General features: G+C 42.9%; 1 protein-coding gene across 4 annotated transcripts in view; it reads right to left on the minus strand.

The window, feature by feature from the left end:
* Positions 1-4646: 4646 nt before the first annotated feature.
* Positions 4647-18990, minus strand: part of KATNAL2 (katanin catalytic subunit A1 like 2) — a 74417-nt gene continuing 60073 nt past the window's right edge. For all 4 annotated transcript variants that reach the window (XM_040478905.1, XM_040478903.1, XM_040478904.1 and 1 more), the window contains 3 exons: positions 6461-6623; positions 5527-5629; positions 4647-5013 (listed from right to left, as the gene is read on the minus strand). In XM_040478905.1, the coding sequence (XP_040334839.1) occupies positions 4874-5013; positions 5527-5629; positions 6461-6623 (406 nt within the window). In that variant the 3' untranslated portion in view covers positions 4647-4873. The remainder of the gene's footprint in view (positions 5014-5526; positions 5630-6460; positions 6624-18990) is intronic.

The raw sequence follows: 18990 nt of genomic DNA on the forward strand, positions 1-18990 counted from the left end.
GTAAACATTCCCAGCACAGCGGGGTGGTCTGCCTTGGAGGAGATGTAATAACTGAAGTATCTAAAAGACCTCTTTTTCCAGCCATCCCGTTTAAAGAGCTACCCCATGGTATATGACCTCAGAGACAGTGTTTGCCTCGGCTTTACTGTAATCCTCTCCTAGGCCCATTTGGGGACTGGAAAGGGTAGTAGAGAACACCCACTGTCAGGGGAGGAGTACTGAGCTTCTGCTGTCAGCCAGGTGCATGCCGGGTGTGGAAGAGGGCAGAGCAGTCTGGTGGTGGACATGGACAGCTGCCCCACTACCTCTCTCTGTACCTCCAGAATCAGCTGGTCTCACCGTAGCTCTTCCTGCCCACCATTGTACATCTGTCCGAGCCACCAAACACCTGTAGCCCTGGATGTCAGGAATGCCCTTGGAAGGATAGTGCCATCACCTCACCCTTAACCCCACATTCAAAAATTGTTGTACCGCGTTAGACCCGAAAGTCACCACACCTTACACGGGTTGTGTTCATTTAGTTTGCACTCAGTGGTTGGTTGTTCGCGTAACATGGAACTGAAATCCTTGGGCACTTACAGTAAAGAATTTTTAAAACTGCACTCATCTGTTTCACTGAAATACCCTGCCTTAAACAGCAGAATCCCTTTTTCATATTGGCAGTTGCTTGCATAAACCCATGTTTGCATTATCAGTTTCCTTTGACTTGTCATAAAAACTCTTCTTCAGCATAAACACATAGGACCTTTGCTGACCTTCTGTTATGTCAGCCATCAAGGCCTAGTACCCCAAAGCATGCTCTCTTTAAGGGACAACCAGAGCAAGCACGAGAGCACCAGAAATCATTTATCGTTTACATTATGTGTTAAAATCAAACAATTTTAAATACCTTTTGTCAGTGCTTACCTTCATGTCCTACACATCGCAACTTCTCTTTGGTTAATGTGCCTGAGGAAACCAAATTATTAAATGCCAACTGTGGCTAAAGTACAAAGGAAGACAGAGTAGAATGTAGCTCCCAATTCCTAAGATGCATGTCTTCTAGTTGGGGAACGGAAGCATATAAAAATATATTGAACTGTCCCAAGGGCTGTGACAAGTTCAAGATATTTTGTAGAAGTCCTCTCGTAGAAGAGGTCATGTGCAGTGAGCTGAGTGCCTTGGGACAGTAATCACAGCTTCTAGCCTGTAAAGCAGATACAGTGCTCATTTTAAAGAACATTTTGTTCATTCAGTAACAGTGAAAAAAGTACCACAACCATGGGGCTAACACAATAAAACCTACACACCTACTTAATACAATAGATCTATGGCTAAGTGATGAAGAAGAAGAGGGAGGGAGTAATTTTAGATAAGTAGAGCCCATCTGGGAAGGCTTCTGATGGTGACCCGAATGAAATGTGGAGACAAGCCGTGAATTCTAAAGGTAGATAGTTAACCTTAGTTGCTGACATCTGAAGATCAGGGGATCTCAAATGCAGATCGATGACCACTGGTTTTCCTAGGAAGATTGGAAGACGTGGCAATGTTGGGTTATCTTCCCCCAAGCTTACTTTACCCATATGTTACTGTGTTCTGAGTTCCTATAGGCATTGTGACTTCTGCGTTGGGAGAAAATACCACATGTCGGACTAAGTTAAATTTTCCTCCCAGGCCAGGCTCCTATATCCTTATAAACTTGGATACACTTCTAATCTACTTTTTAAATAATAAGAGACTCTAAACATAAATTAGTCGTATGTCTTAGTCGGTCTCTCTATCTCAGAGCCCCACTAAAAATGAAAGTTAAGGGATAAGGAAGGTATAAACTCACAAGGACAGCCCACAAGAAGAGATACCAGTGGATGAGAGGGTATAGTAATTTGAAGGATGGAAAATAGATGGGCTGCTGATAACTAAAATCAGTGCAAAGAAAGACAATCAAAAGTCATCCTGTAGAACCTCAAAGATCCAAGGCTTGGAGACACTAGGTAGAGAGGAGATGAGGTGTGAGGGTTGAGAAGCAAGGAATTAGTTTGAAACTGGTAAAGTGATTGGAGCCCCAGGAAAGCCTCCCCACTCTGAGCATCCAGATGAGCGCCCCAGCCACGCCAGGAGAATGGAAGTTGATCTCTGGAAGGGTGGACCCAGGAAAGTTAAGGCCTTAAGGATAGTGGGCTGGGCGTGAGGGTGAGCCAGGGTGAGCCACAGGGGACCAGGTACATCTCTGCTTATTCTATAATGGTTCCCTGGTTCTTTTCCCCTTACAACTCTAGGACCAGAGCATATGTGGATGGAATCAAAAGTTGATCTGCTATGTGGCCATTTGGAAACAAATACTGATAGGTATCTGACAAGATCAGACAGATAGGAGCATGTGTTGCAAAAAATCAAAATAAGTACTTCAAAAATGAGGCAAACGATAAAACAAGGCAGTTACTAATTCCCAAAAGACAAAACTCCACAAAAAAGGAAATGTAATTTTGATTCACTAGTTGGGCCTGCATAAACAGTATACAGTTCTCCTAGGAGTACTGATCACTGAGTTAACCTAAAATTATTACTATTTGGTGATGGTAGGGAAAGACATGTATTGGTAGGGACAGAGCGGGGTGATGAAAGAGCTACCTTTCACTTCCTCCAAAGCAAGAAGTCGTTAGATAGCATATGAAACTGATAAAGCCACTGAAATAAAAGCGTGACCTGAAAACACACATGCATGATTATTTACAGACCAACTTTCCAAGGAAAAGAGGAGAGGAGGATTGAATACGATGGAGGTATTAATAAGCATGAACTTGGAGACGGAGGAAGGATGTAGAGGTGTGTCAAGTACATGGTCCGCTGTTGTGGGGGGTGGTTGTGTGTATTTCCTGCGACGGATGGCAAAATCACACTTCCCCTGAATGGAGTAAGGGAAGAGCAGGGAGCTAAAAGGGGCCAAACATTGTCACAAAGCATGCTGTCCACAGGGGCGTCTCCTCTGCCCCCTTTACCTGTTCACTCTTAAGTCCACACACCCAAACCTATCTACTTCCCAACCATGACAAATCAGCAACAACACTTGAGGTCCCAACCAGTTGAGATTTTAGGAGATCAGAAAGGATGGCAGTGGCCACAAGCGAATGGACTAACAGCTGTAAGAAATGTCAGCTGACAGCCCGACAAGGAAGACAACCCGAAGCGTGGAAAGCAGATGCTGGAAATTCAGCAGTACAGCAGTCTGAGGCCATTTAGTTGAAAGACTTCTACATCTGGGGTATCACTAGGGTTGCATCGTGTAAGACCTTCACGATCATTAAGAAGTTTAAGTTTCACATATACTAAGATCTTTTTGCTTATTTTTGATTCGTTATATATGGTATGTTTTCAGTTTGACTATATTTTCCATGAAATGACATTGTAAAAGGCATTTGAGAATATTCTGCCCAAAATAATCAGTACCCCCCCCAAAATGCTTGGTTTTTGTTTCAAATTAGGGTAAAGTCCTTTGGAATATTTAGCTATCCGAATGTCCCTTTTCCTGGAAGTTTTTCTTCAAAGGAGGAGTCTGCCTTGCAGGGATGAAGAAAATGAGGCAAGGAGGGGAAACGGAGGAAGGTGACTACCATAGGTAAGTTCTGGTTGGCAAGAGGGGTGGCGCCATGTCAGTGGCAGCCATCACGAGTTGGAAGTAGATGCCTCAGACCGTGAGATTCTGAGGGAGATGCTTCCAACCGTTTACAACCCCGTAAGGAGATGTGGAGAAGTCCAAGAGCAGGGGAGACTCAGGACGACTCCTCTAGAATCTTGGGTTCCCCATCCTAAGCTTTGCGTCCACTGAGGATCCGTGGCAATGGAAAGAGAAGGGCAGAGTACGTGGGACGTGAAATGTGTTGAGTCCAAAGATGTTAGTTATCAGGCGCCAGAACTCAGAACACTCAGACTGGGTAGCTGGTGGTGTCGGTGTGCAGTCACCCCTGCTATTAGCCTTAGGCTCCCATCCTGAAGTGGATCAGCAGCTTCTCTGGGTGGGAACTCATCTGGTAGGGGGTTTGCTGCGGAAAAAACCGGTTGGGGTTGGGGCATCTGGATGGTTCAGTCGGCTGAGTGTCCAACTCTTGATTTCTGCTCGGGTCGTGATCTCATGGTTCGTGAGCTCGAGCCCCATGTTGGGCTCGGGCCTGAGCGCAGAGCCTGCTTGGGATTCTCTATCTCCCTCTCTCTCTCTCTCTCTCTCTCTCTCTCTCTCTCTTTCCCTCTCTTGTTCTCTCTCTCCCTCTTTGCACCTCCCCTACACACCGTGTTTGTGTGCGCATTCTCTCTCTCTCTCTCTCTCTCTCTCTGTCTCTCTCTCTCTCTCTCAAAATAAATAAGCATTAAAAAAAAAATACTCGTTGGGGTCAGAGTTAGGAAGAACAGAGGAGATTCAGGATGTTGTCAGAGGAAACAGACTGGACATTTCCTTTCCTGCACCCATTCTTAACCACCCTTGAGCCCATCTGCTGGTCAGATGGTCCGTCAAGCTTAGCTTCTAATTGGCTCCGCAGCTCAGAGCCACTCTGTACGTTCCAACACAACTTCCCAAGCTGCATCTTTGTCTTCAAAATGAAAATACCAATTCGCAAACAAGGAACACTAAGAAATTGTACAGAGTCCATTTGTGAGAAAAGTCTCCACTGTGTGACTAAAAGCAAATAGACCTGTAATTGAAATCTCCAACATACTGCTGGCATCAGTCATGAAAAATTGACAAAACTATATCCTAGTTCCAAAACAGTACAGTTGTTCAAACTAATTTGGTCTTCAAGGATAACTTTTTCTATTCCAATCATTATGTTCTTCTCCCGCTTACACTAATAAATCAGGAAGCCTCTTTGGTTGTCTTTGTGGCCGGGTCGGGATAAATGTGATTTCATACGGACTCGAACTCACTTTGCCAGGCTGAGTATTTCTGAGTCAGATTCTTTGCTGAAGGCTTGGTGTGAGCTAGCACATCTAAGAAGTCGGCAGTGGTCACTGTATCCAGCTGGATTCCAGGTAAATTGCTGCTCTCTAGATAAAAACACAGCAGTAACAGTACAGCGTATGACCTTAAGGTGATCAGTGCTCTTGAGATGCTAATAGACCTTTTTTCAAGACAATGCATAATGCAGCACGCCTAATGGTTACTGCAGCAAAAGGCAAACCTAAAGAGAGCTGGGGAAGAAATTCTTTAATGTGCGACTCGGCTCCTGCAGCCCAGAGAAAAAATATGACTTAAATGTATCACTATCAAAGTAGTGTTTAATAGTTATATAGTGCTGCAGATGGATCCAGCCCAGCATCATAGTTTGCCAGAGAAATAAAAGCCCCAGCCCTAAGGAGTTTATTATCTGGGGCAAAGTTGATCCAAAAGAACACCAGAGGAGAAACGAGTTGAGTACATGGAGGGCAATTTGACCAAAGAATGTTTGCAGGTGCCAAGAACCACCGAGAACAGGAGCAAGGCTCCATCTGCTGGTGAAAGCTGGATTTTTTAAAACAATTTCTTCTCCCAGATCACCTTTGCTGTGATCCCAATCGTACCTGACTGGTGATTTTCAAGGGCACTGAAGATCTTCCTCACAGGCCGCATGGCTGCTTCTCTGCAGACAAGCTTAATGTCTGAGCCCGAGTAGCCCTCAGTCTCCTGAAATAGCCGCAAACCAGCCATGGGTCAGCAGGCAGAACACTAGTGGCGATTACATTCAATAGGCAAGACCCGGTATCGGAGCCCCTGTTTGGAATCTGTTTTCTGTCCCCCATGAACATACACAGAGATGCCCAGATCTATAAAGCCTGGAGGGAGAGAAGCTGCTTATATGTCTGGGTAACCTGGGAAACGGGGCAGTTAACAACTTCCTAACACCATCCACTGCGTGCTCGAAGATGCCGGACTAGCCTGCCCATGATAACCTCATGGGCCCTTGTGCTCAAATCCAAGCATGATCAAACTTGGTAGATGCTTTTGTTCTGGTAAATAAGATCATACCTGCCTTTGAGGAATCTGAGAACATCATGTTCAAGTGTCCACTCAGGAGGCAGTGATACCAGTGACAGTGGGGGTAGCAGACATGTACCCCCATTTCCATTTGTAAAAGTTTTCTGTTTCATCAGCACAGTAATCCTTTGTGGCATATCAGTTACCCATTTTTCAGAAGAAGAAACCGGCTTAGAGAGTAAGTGGTTTCCCTGAGGCCACATAGCTAATAAGGGGCAGGATCAGGAGTTGACCATTGATTCTTGGAGTTGAAACCCTATGCTGTTCCCACAACATCACACTGTTTCTCTTTGCTTGAATGTTTCCAAGGGACAGAGAGCTTACTCTCATGAACAAGAGGTCCATTGCATTTCTGGGGCAGCGTGGGTCTTTTCTAAGTGACTCAAGGAATATGCCCCAAACAGCTCACGAGAAGACCCTGCCCAGAAGATTCGTGTGGCGGCTGCTTGGCCTGCAGATGCTCCCTCCAGGGCAGCTTACCTGGCTCAGCACGCCGTACTCCAGCTCTGTGCGCAGCTCCAGGGCTCTGCTCCTGCTCACAGGGGGCAGCCAGTGGTGGATCATGGCCTGCCTGGCCTCCCGGCTGGGGAGATCAACCAGAATTCTCTTCTCCAGGCGGCGTAACATGGCACAGTCCAGCTCCCTGAGATCACATGGGAAACAGAGGGACCAGTTGGAGCAATCAACTCACTTTATTTATTTATTTATTTATTTATTTATTTATTTATTTATTTATATTTTAGAGAGAGAGTGCACGTGACTAGGGGAGAGGGGCAGAGGGGGAGAGAGAGAGAGAGAGAGAGAGAGAGAGAGAGAGAGAGAGAGAATCCCAAACAGGCCCCACACTCAGCATGAAACCCTACGAGGGGCTCAGTCCCATTGACTCTGGGATCATGACCTGAGCTGAAATCAAGACTTGGACGCGTAACCGACTGAGCCACCCAGGCGCCCCTCAACTCACTTCTTAAGTGACAACTATATTGTGAGAACAATGTAGCATTGTAGGAAGCAATTCCGCATTTTAACTGTTACTCTACATCTATACCTGAATGGATCGGACAATTATTCATGTCGTTTGGGCTAAAGAATTGGTTAAAAAAAAAAAGAGGGGCGCCTGGGTGGCGCAGTCGGTTAAGCGTCCGACTTCAGCCAGGTCACGATCTCGCGGTCAGTGAGTTTGAGCCCCGCGTCGGGCTCTGGGCTGATGGCTCAGAGCCTGGAGCCTGTTTCCGATTCTGTGTCTCCCTCTCTCTCTGCCCCTCCCCCGTTCATGCTCTGTCTATCTCTGTCCCAAAAATAAATTTTAAAAAAACGTTGAAAAAAAAAATTAAAAAAAAAAAAAAAAAAGAAAATACAACCCTGAAATACCTCATGTAAAGGAGATAATTTTAGGTGGGGGAAAAAATCCAGCTAACAACTGAACTTGAATATTCCCATTGTAGTTGTACCATGAATTATTCAGTCTGACCCTGCCAGTGAGTTATTATTCCTGACAATAACTTGGGCACTCTGGGAAGTACATTAATTCTTCCCAAACTCTCCTACATTCTGGAGCGAATGACTGTCTCACTTCATTGCTCCACTGAACTCAAAGAGCGTCCTTCCAGGATGCTCAACGCAAATGTGGCCCTTTGAGTCCTTCACGCCTGCTCCTCCCAAAACACTGTCAGGCCAGGTTTATGTGATTTTGTATCTGCAGGCCATTTCCCTAAATTTCTTTTTGTTTTGATTTTTTTTTTAAGTTTATTTATTTATTTGGAGAAAGAGAGAATCCCAAGCAGTCTCTGCACTATTAGCACAGGGCCCAACGTGGGGCTTGATCTCATGAACCATGAGATCACGGCCTGAGCCAAAATCAAAAGTCAGATGCCCAACCAACAGTCACGCAGGTGCCCCACCCTAAACTTCTTAATATAAAATTTCCAAACAAATAGAAAAGTGGAATAAAACAATGGGTATCCATATACCTTCCATCTTGATTCAACATTTAACATTTTGCCATATCTGCTTCATATCTATCCAGCCAAGTTATTTCAAAGTAGATTACATCATGATCCCCATCCCTAAATGCTTTACCATGCATTTTCCCCAATAAGGACATTTTTTTTTACATAGCTATGTCATTATGACACCCAACAGAATTAACACATTACATAACATGTCTAGTGCTCATTCCATATTCAGATCTCTCCAGTGATCCCCAAAATATCTTCTAGAGCTTTTCCAACCAAAATCCAGTCAAGAATTATGCATTACATTTGGTTATCTCCCTTAAATATCCTCTAATCTAATCCAGTCTTCTTGCCCTTGCTTTGGACCTTGCCTTGACCACGGTGAGGCTAGTTGTAGCATATCCCACATTCTGGACTCTGCTGATATTTTCCTCATCATAGCTTAATTAGAATCAGGGTAATGATTTTGGGCTAGTGTATTTCACAGTTGTTATGTGTTCATATTCATTACATTGGGATCCACATGTTTGTCGTGGTGTGGTGTTTAATTACTGGGATCACCTCGTGACCATAGACAGCTCCATTGTAAACATCTCTTCACAAGTAGTAAGAATTCTACGTACAATACTTTGGCACCAGGTGAATACCATTTTCCCTATCCCCTTTCAACTAGTGGCCTTGGCATCTGCTAATGATTTTTGAATTGGTTATTTCACGAGAGTGGTGCAAAACAGTGATTAAAAATTTTTTTCATTCCAAATGTATTATTTGGCACTATTATGTAAAATTGAGCTTTCCCTCATTAATTGGGGCTCTTTGGTTACCTTGAATTACCATTCCTATTAACACATCATTTTGAGTGTGAATTTGTGAACTCTTTATATGTTAACATTTCAGGTTCCTAGAATTGAGGGAAACATCTATTTGATTTCCTAGGTATAAAAATTAGGAAATGCCTGCACGTTGGTCTGGTTTATCCATTAATAGAGAGTAACAGTGAAAGCATCATCACCAGATATTTCTCATTCATAAAAACACAGAATTTCCAGTGCATCTTCGTGTTCTTCTTACCTTCATCGTGAATCTCTGCCCTTTTAAATTGAAAAATGAAAATACCCTTTCAGGGAGCATATGTGAATCCTAACTTGAGGGGTGACCAGATTTCTTTAAAGATTCTGTCTTGCCTCTACCTGTTATTCCTCCAATCCTGAGCTGAGAATCTATAGTCCGGGAGTGCTTTACCAGCAGTAACAATTACCTATTTCTTTTTTGTATTTGCTTTGTTCTTTATCAGCCTCACTCTGTTGAAATTCATTTTACGTCAGAAACTTAGCCCCTCTCCCCCCCCCCCCCCCCCCAGCCATTCCCCCTCTCAAGGCCAACATTTCTGTTTAAGGCACAGGGTCAAGGAAACTTTGAAAACTCTAGGAAATTGTTTTTTTGCATTTGAGATATTAATATAGGCTGTTGCTTCAGTCGTACTTACTAAGCGGTGGGCACTGGGTTCAGCATTGTACAGATACTAACTCTTTAGACTCTCACACAACCCTATGAGGTAGGTACTATTTTTTTTTTAATTTTTTAACGTTTATTTATTTTTGAGAGAGAGAGACAAAGAGACAAAGTGTGAGCAGGGGAGGGGCAGAGAGAGGAGAAGACACAATGCAAAGCAGGCTCCAGGCTCTGAGCCGTCAGAGGGCTCTGACTCGGGGCTCCAACCCACAAACCGCAAGATCATGACCTTGAGCTGAAATCAGACACTTAACCGACTGAGCCACCCAGGTGCCCGGTAGGTACTATTTTTATATCCGTTTTAAGATGAGAAGACTGAGGCACAGAGATTGAGTAGCTTGCTTGAGGTCAGAAAGCTAGTGAATGGTAGCAGTGGATTTGGACCCAGTGAGACTTCAGAGCCTGTACCTAAGGGACTTGTCTGATGGCAGTATAGTAACAGCAAGTCGACTGCCAGCTCATGTCACGGTGAGATTTCAGAACCTTGGGAACAGAGAGAGGAGTATAAAAGTTTCCAGGGAGAAAAAAACAGGTTCCATATACAGGATCAGTAATAAGACTTCTCATCAGCAATGTGAGATACTAAAGGAAAATAGAGTAACTAACTAGAATTTAAATAAAAATTTGGAAAAAAATTAAAAAGTGTTTCTAAAAAAAATAGAGCAATGCCTTCAAACTTCTGAGGAAAAATACTTTCCAATGTAGTTTATATATTGATCAAACAATTAAGTTAGAGGATAGAATAAAGATGTTTTCGACACTAAAAGTGTTTAAAAGCCTATTTACCTTCCATTGCACCCTTTATCAGGAAAGTGCTGGAAGACAAAAGGGAGAGGGTAAACCAAACCAAAGGGCTACGTGGGATTCAAGAAACAGAAGGAAGTCTCCAGGATGATGAGGTGAGGTCCCAGGGTCTCCTGATCTACTGGGTACAGAGGATCATCAGGGCAGTGTGGTGTTGGCAAGAAGGTTCTGGTAGACATGTCTCCAAGAAGATGAAATTGATAAGAGAGCTGGCATGTTTGAATGAATCCACAGTGGATTCAGACAGCAGAGTGTGGTGGCTGAATCGGAGGAGCAGGTGAAGTGCATTGGAAAGGAAAGGAAAGGAGGGGAGGGAGGGATAATTTAATAGGGGTGAAACCACGAAATTCACATTTTAGGAATTCAGTTCAGCAACACTGACCATTTGACAAGTAAGTGTATTGTCGCTGCCATGTCTCCGATACACAGAAATTAGTAAGACAGACTCCCTACTTATAAGTAACTAAAGGCAATACAAGGGAGGTTCTGGCCGTGGACTTCAGGGATGTTGGTCCTGTAAACTTCAAAGATAAACCTGGGACTTGAGATCAGACTAAAACCCAACAAGGAACAGAGACTACACTGAAGGAAATTACAGGGCTGGGGGTGATAAGCAGTTGCCATATTTCTCTCAAGGCCTTTACTTGGACCAGCTGCCCCTTCTGCAAAGGCAGGGACTGCAGAAGGAAGGTTCTTTTGTAGGGGTACCTTCTCCTGGGTCTCCCCATCCCATCCTGAGTGACTTCTGATTGAAAGGAAGACCAGAGCCCCAGAATGCCTTAGGAAAATGGAGTCACGCAGGAGGCGGGAAAACAATACCTCACTATAGATGTCTGTATTGATCAGCTAATGCCCTAAAGCAAGAGATTTACCTCAAAACTACTTGTGGGCACAAAATAAGTGCAACTCTCTGACAGCCAGGTCTGATGAATGCACTTTTAATGACATCAATAATAATATAATCATACAAGGGAGGAAACAAAGGACAAATGGAATGTACCCAGGAATTATTCTTTCTGCCAATATATTTATATGAAGAAATTTAACGTGTGGCAAGCAGAAAACACTCCCTTCAGCTCTTACATTTTGATTTTTGACTAGTTATTCTGTTCTCATGCCTCCTTTACTTGGATTATCTGGTATTTTCATCACCTCAGAAGGCCAAAGCAAACTGCGAGAGTGACGCGAGACACAGCAAAGCCTCACAGGCCTCAGACCCTGGCTGCTGGACTTCTGCTCACCGGCCTCCTAGACAGTTACCTGGGCTCCAAGGCCTTGCACCTGAGCACCCCAGCTTCTGTGCCAAACCTTCAGGGCCTTTCCCCGGCTCTTTGCTTTTTTTCTCCCCTGTTAAACCGTGTGGTTCCTGGGACAGAGATAATTCCAAATTTTACAGAATTTGGAAACAGCCTAGTTCTTTTTCGCTCGTTCAATAGTTAAAACATACGAAGTTCAAACTATCTCAGCATGGTAGGAGGAAAGGAACCTTCAGTTCTGTAAGCAGTCTTTGCAGAACGTCCATGACCGACATGGAGTGATCATGGCGGCCCGAAGGGCAGGGTAAGGATGCAGTATTCTGTAGTGGAGAATGGGGAGCCAGTGCATAAAGCACTAAAAGTTACTTTGCCTCCCTCCCAGAACCCCACATAAGCTGACTTGTATCTACATTTCCCACTTGGGCCAAACTGGGCTGTTTGCTGTTGTCTGAATCCACCTTTTGCCATCCTACCTGAGCTGCTGCTCAAGCTATTTTCTTCCACTTTGCCTACCAAGAGCCAAGTCATTTTTACAAGCCCAGTTCAAGTGTGCTCCATTCCATAAAGGCTTTTGCTTTTCTTTTAAATTTCTGTTATCAGGGGTGCCTGGGTGGCTCAGTTGGTTAAGCGTCTGACTTCAGCTCAGGTCATGATCTCGCAGTCAGTGAGTTGGGAGTCCCACAATGGTGTCTGTGCTGACAGCTCAGAGCCTGGAGCCTGCTTCGGATTCTGTGTCTCCCTCTCTCTCTGCCCCTCCCCCACTCACACTCTGTCTCTCTCTCTCTCAAAAATGAATAAATGTTAATTTTCTGTTATCAGAAATTGCCTCTTCCCTATACAATTCTATTTTACTTATTGTTTGTACCATTCACATAGTACTGCTATATCCCCGTCTCATTATTTGTGTTTATATCTCATTCATTGTCCCATTAGCCAACTTCCAGAGTCCAACGATCATGGACCATATTTCTTGAATTCCCCATCCATCCATCATGCCGAATACACAAACTACACGCTCAATAAATACTATTTGGATGAATGCATGAACTCTTGGTGCAGGGCTACCGGCTTCATGTAAAATGATCTGCTTCCTTAAAGCCCAGCATTTATTCATGAAGGTCTATATGCTTTGTTGAAAATTAGCATTGCATAGTCATTTGTTCTAATTAATAGAGAAAATCAACATCAACTGGAGCAATGGGAATAAAATTTTCTATTTTCATCTCCGGTGAAAATAAGGGAAACAATGATTTTGGGGGATGATTCATCCAACTCACTTGGCTGGGCAATGCTTTTGAAGATGAACTGAAAGATGTAGTCTCCATGTGGGGCCTCTTATCTCCAGAGACTCCGCTGCTCATTCTCAGGACTGAGCTCACAAGCCTGACACAAGAGGATCCAGCGGTAGAGTCTAGAGCAATTGTTTCAGTTTATGCGCTACTGACATTTGGGTTAAGAGCATCATTTCTTTATAATAAAGAATGAAAAGTATTCCTAATTACCACAATACCAATGAAGAAGATATATTCCCATTACACTTGCCAACAAATATATTATCAATAATTGAGGGGGGGGAATGGGAAGATTCTGTTTCCAACAAAATGAAAAACTCTAGATATCCAGAAATCTCTTGTTATAAAGCCCCATTAAAAATGATGAGTTAGAGGCGAATGGGTGGCTCAGTCAGTTGGGCGTCTAACTTCAGCTCAGGTCATGATCTCACAGTTCCTGAGTTCAAGCCCCACATCGGGCTCCGCGCTGAAAGCTCAGAGCCTGGAGCCTGCTTCGGATTCTTTGTCTTCCTCTCTCTCTCTCTTCCTCCCCTGCTTGTACCCTGTCTCTCTCTCTCTCTCTCTCTCTCTGTCAAAAATAAATAAACATTAAAAAAAATTTTTTTAAATGATGAATTATAGGAAACACCTTCTGAATACACAATGAATGAGCCCATAAGGAAGCAAGGCCAAATTCTTGAGGACCAAAAATGAAGAGGAAGCTGAAAATCAACACTGAGCAGTTGAAGTTGAAGCTGTGGCTTACTTGAGGTATTTGCCTCTTAGTTACAAAAAGGTTTAGATTTGAAAGTTTACATGTGGGATAACACAGAAGGCCTTGGTCCCATTCAAGATGGGAGGTGGAATCAAGGCCCATCACATAAAACAACGAGGGCACATCCTCTATGAAAGGGTGGGTTAGAAAAACATGCCCACTACTAAGGAAGGAACAGGAAATCTGCACATGAGGGTAGGAAGAAGTCTGCCTTCATAATTCAGAACTACAGACCTACCCTCGCTGGCGTGATCAAAGAAACCCAAAGCTGAGGAATTAGCTTCAAGTGGTCGAAAGCTTGACACAGTCAAATACAAATTTTCTCTGGAAGGGCACATGGAAGACCCACAGATTGAGTCTGCTTCGTTCGATGTAAGGTCACCATCCAATAGAATTAGACCCTACTGATCTGGAGCATAAAATAGATGTGTTTGAGATGTATGAAAAGATAAAAGGAATCAACGAGAAGAGACTTTCACTTCTGGCCAAGATGGAATAGCCCATCCTCGTACAACCAAAAATCTCTGTACATGATACAGCAGACAAACACTGAGAAACACTGAAAGGTGGAAAGAGGGAGGACAGGCTAGGCACTTCAGGACTTGAGGGATCACGTGGCAGTGGCTTCTCTGGGTTTTCTTTTTGCTTCTCGTATATCCCCAATGGGGTACTGGAGAAGCCTGGGCCCCAACACTGCTAACATGCACAGACAAAAGGCCATTTTCTTTTTCCAAGGGACCGTGAATAGGAGGTCTGTCAGGGCAGAAAATCTTTTTGATAATACCTGCCCTACTCCAGCCAAACACCAAAGAAAAAACTGCTCCCCCACCTAAGTGTGTCTGTGGGGCTGATCTGGGAGCTGATTCATGGTGGGAAGAGCATGGCTGAACAGGCTGATGCCATATTAAAACCCTCAAGAGAAAAGAAAAATCAAATAAATTATGGCCCACCCATACGGTGGAATTCTGTATGGGATTGGGTAGATTTTCAAAGTGGTCCACAATCTATGACATGAAAGAAAAAAGAAAAACAGGCCATCTAACAAAATAATACGCATCCATAGGATGATCACATTTTTAATTTTGTGTATGTGCGTATATCCTGTACACACAGAAGACTCTGGAAAGATATCTTTCCAAGGTACAGTTACAGGGGACTATTCACTCAAGCAATACTGAGGCATATACAATATTTTATGAATTTGTATTACTTTTCTGCATAGCCCAAAACAGTAAAACTATTTCCTCCTTTGGGAAAAAAAAAATTCCCACAGAAAGCTACACAGGCAATAAATGATAACAAATAACCAAACCATTTTCACCAGATGGGTATATACAAAGATGATAATACTTGTGTCACAGTGGTAAAATTATGAGTACTTTTTCCCTAGCACTTACATTTCCTATAAAACAGTTATATTTTATAATTTGTAAAATTTGGTTTAAAAAAATTTTTTTTAATGTTCATTCATTTTGGAGAGACGGAGTGCAAAAGAGACAGAGATGGAGTGCAAGCAGGGGAGGGGCAGAGAGAGGGAGACACAGAATCTGAAGCAGGCTCCAGGCTCTGAGCTGTCAGCACAGAGCCCGATGCAGGGCTCAAACTCACGAGCCATGAGATCATGACCTGAGCTGAAGTCAGAGGCTTAACCAACTGAGTAATTTATAACATTTGGTTTTAAAACCTATATTTCAGGTGTGCCTGGGTGACTCAGTCAGTTAAACGCCCAACTCTTGGTTTTGGCTCAGGTCATGATCTCACAGTTCATGAGATTGAGCCCCGTGTCAGGCTCTGCGCTGACAGCGTGGAGCCTGCTTGTGATTCTCTCTGTCCTTCTCTCTCTGCTCCTCCCCAGCTCACATGTGTGTACTCGCTCTCAAAATAAACTCAAAAATATATATAGTTCATGTGTCAGCCTGTGCCATTAAGAAGAAAAAGTAATGCCCAATAGGCCAAGTTGAAAAAGATTTGTGTCTGATGGAACCAAGCAAACTAAGGAAGGTGTGAATGGGACAAGGGCAAGGTTACTGCTAGCAATCTCCTGCTCAGTCAGTCCCATGCCTTCCCCATTGCACCTACCAAATCCTGCACCACACACTTCTTTCCTGCTTGTGTTGGAATCACTCATCAACCTCATGTGGAGGATCATGGACTTACTATTATTGCAGGGGATAGTGATATTATGTATGGACAGAAGCAACGTCAAGCAAAACAATTTGACCACTGGTAGACACAAAAATACAACGAAAGATGAAAAGCCTGCAAGCGTGACTGAATGCAGTTACAACGAAGGATGCAATCATCAGATCAGAGTGAGTTCAGGCAAACCACTGTTTCCCAGAGCATTCTCGACTGGAACACTGGCCTTGTAAGATGCTCCTTGAGGAAAGGACTCTTGGATCATATACGTGTGGAAAGTCCTGCTTTCTCATAGCTACTTTTGGAGAGTCACAACACCCAATGACATCTTAAAGACACTGAGTAGTCCTGTCGTGGGGGAAACCAGTTGAACGGTCTGTAATTCAGTATCTCTTGAAATTATTAGATCACTAGATTCTATTTTTTTGGGGGGGTGGGGGGATAATGCTGACCTGTGGCAGACCAGTCTCAGAGAAATGTTGATCCAGAGGGTAATGATAGTGAAGGCATGAGACTTTCCCCTGGAGCCTATGAAATGCGTGAAGATACTGTGGAAGGAACTGAGGTTCTGTATGCTGAGCTCTTCAATCACATGCACACACTTTAAAGAAATATCATGCCAGAGAGGAGGCAGTTCATACAGGAAGAAATCAGTTTACATAGGTAAGTTCTTGCACATCCCCAGTGCAATAATCTCTTGGATCTTATGCTTTCCTCTGAATATTAGGATTTGGGTTTGTTTGTTTTTAATCCAAAATTTGGTCATACCCAGTGTTTGATTTTTTAAGAGGGATAATGGATTTTCTAGCCCTTCTGCAATGGTAAAGAAGAGATGAGTTTCATCATACCTCACACATAAAATTTTCACACCTTAGTTGTACAAACTATCATCAAGTTAACTAGACATCTAAAGATAGCATTTGCCTTAATGGCCCTGTTCGGTATTTTGTTTCCCTCTGGACTCTTCGGTCTGAGTTTGTGAATACCTAACAACTGAGGCGGGTCAAGTTAGCCCCAATTGTGCTCACTAAATATTTCTTACGTGGCTGTTATTTTAATGATAATATTACAAATGCAACATTTGTTATTCTTCTCAATGCTTATTCACGTTGCTTATTCACTCATTGGCTTAGTGACACAGATGTACTATTATTTCTTGCTTCCTTCTTGTCCTATGAGAGTGTAGATGAGCGAAGGTGCTCCTCGGAGAAGAAGCACTGAATAAAAGATGGGGCACGCCATCTCACTGCGGAGAAGGGAGAAAATGACGAACCCTTTGGGACAGAATGTACTCCTCTAGGGAAAATGATAAGTTAGCGAGCAGTAAACAGTAGCCTCGTTCCCTGAAAGATGCTACAGATGAGCATTACCACTAACCAACCATAAAGAATTTCTTCTGGGATTTTAAGATTGGGTTTTTATATAGTTTGGTATGATTTAGTTATTTCCCCCAGAAGGACAGTGTGCTTTAATCAGACAATTTTATTCCCTCATGGAAGACCCTAAAGCCAAGATAAAGGTCTGTCCCAAAGCCTTGATAAAAATGCAGTATTTCCTCATAAACGGACCTGGGCAATATGTAGCAAGGGACTTAAAAATCATCCTTATCCTTTTACACAGTAATCCTAATTCCAGAAATCTGCCCTAAGGAAATAACCAAATTTTGGTCAAAGATTTTGATTCAAGGAAGTTCATTTCAGTGTTATTTATAATAGAGAAAAAGTTGGGAGCATCATATATGTTCAATAGGAAAGGAATGATTAACTAAATTGTGGTATATTCACATGTGGGAATTTTGGACAGCCATTACAAAATCCAATTTTCAAGAATTATTTAATGACTTTGGAAATGTTCTCACTCTAATGTTAAGTAATGAAAGCAGGACACTAGTGGGAATACAAAATGTACAACCTCTATGGAGGGAAATTTGGCAATCTCTACTATAATTTCATGCACATTAACCCTTTGACCCAGCAATTCTACTTCCAGGAACCTATCCCAAAGATATACTGGCAAATACACAAAGTGGTATATGTGCACCATTACTCACTGTAACATTATTCATAATAGCAAGAATAGGAATAACCCGAATGCCCATCGTCAGGTGATTGGGGTAGATTATCAGAGGTACAAAATGGAACATACACAGCTATAAAGGGAATAAGGAAGAACTTTATGTTCAGAATATTTGGTTAAGAAAAAAAAAATCAAGATACAGACCAATTTATACGATATGCCACCTTTTGTGTGTGTAAACCAAATTCACTTATTTTATGGTGTTAGAAAGAACAAACAAAAAACCTTATGAGTTCACCTGTGGGGCATGTGACAGTTGGTCTCTATATAATGCCTGTCACTTACTTCTGTTGAGTGAGTCTCAACCGGGGATAGTTTTGCCCCCCAGGGAACATTTGGCAATATCTGAAGACAAATTTGGGCTGTTACAATGGGGAGTCATGCTACCGGCATCTAGTGAGGAAACCCCAGGGGTGCTGGGGGCCTCATACAATGCACAGGGCGGCGCCCTCAGCCAACAGTTATGTCAGTAACTGGCCCAAAATGTCAATAGCGCTGACGTTGAGACATCCCAAATTAGCACTTCCATCCTGGGCCACGTGTGTACCATTTTCCTCATCAAAATGTTGCTGTCCTGAGAGTATTGGTATTATTACAGAGAAACTCTGTTACACACACAAATACAAAATAGATCTATCTACACATTAGGATTAGGTGAATATTAATTGTATTAATGTTAAGAACTGTGATTTTCCCAATTAGAGAAAAGCTATGGCTATAAAATCAAATAATTTCACTAAAACTCTTGTAATCTCACATTTGAATGAGCAATACTGGTATGGATTCATTATTTGCCCCTTTTTAAACCTGTGTATTTCCCTAGTTCTGTCCAGTCAAAAGGCTAAGAAGCAATGATAACCCAGTTAGCAAGGAGCACCCCTAATTGTGAGGTTTCAGTCTCTAAATATTATTTTTCCCATTAAAGGATATGATGAGCACAATTCAGAAAATTTAGACATATTACAGGACAGTCTCCCTGGCAGCAATCAAGGCAGTGGTAACTAAGGGGAAAAAGGCGGGGGGGGGGGGGGGGGGGGGTGGAGGGGGAGTCTGTTCTAGATTAAAGGAGACTTATGAGAACAACCAATTACAAAACGCAAAGCTTGTTTGGATACCAGTTCAGCAAATCAATTCTAAAAAGACATTTTGGAACAATATGGGAAATCTGAATATAAACTGGGTATTTGATGATATGGAAGAATCACTGTTAATTTTGTTGGGTATG

This window comes from Herpailurus yagouaroundi, unplaced genomic scaffold, assembly GCF_014898765.1.
Source record: "Herpailurus yagouaroundi ecotype Mexico unplaced genomic scaffold, PumYag 142, whole genome shotgun sequence".
Taxonomy (NCBI): Eukaryota; Metazoa; Chordata; class Mammalia; order Carnivora; family Felidae; genus Herpailurus; species Herpailurus yagouaroundi.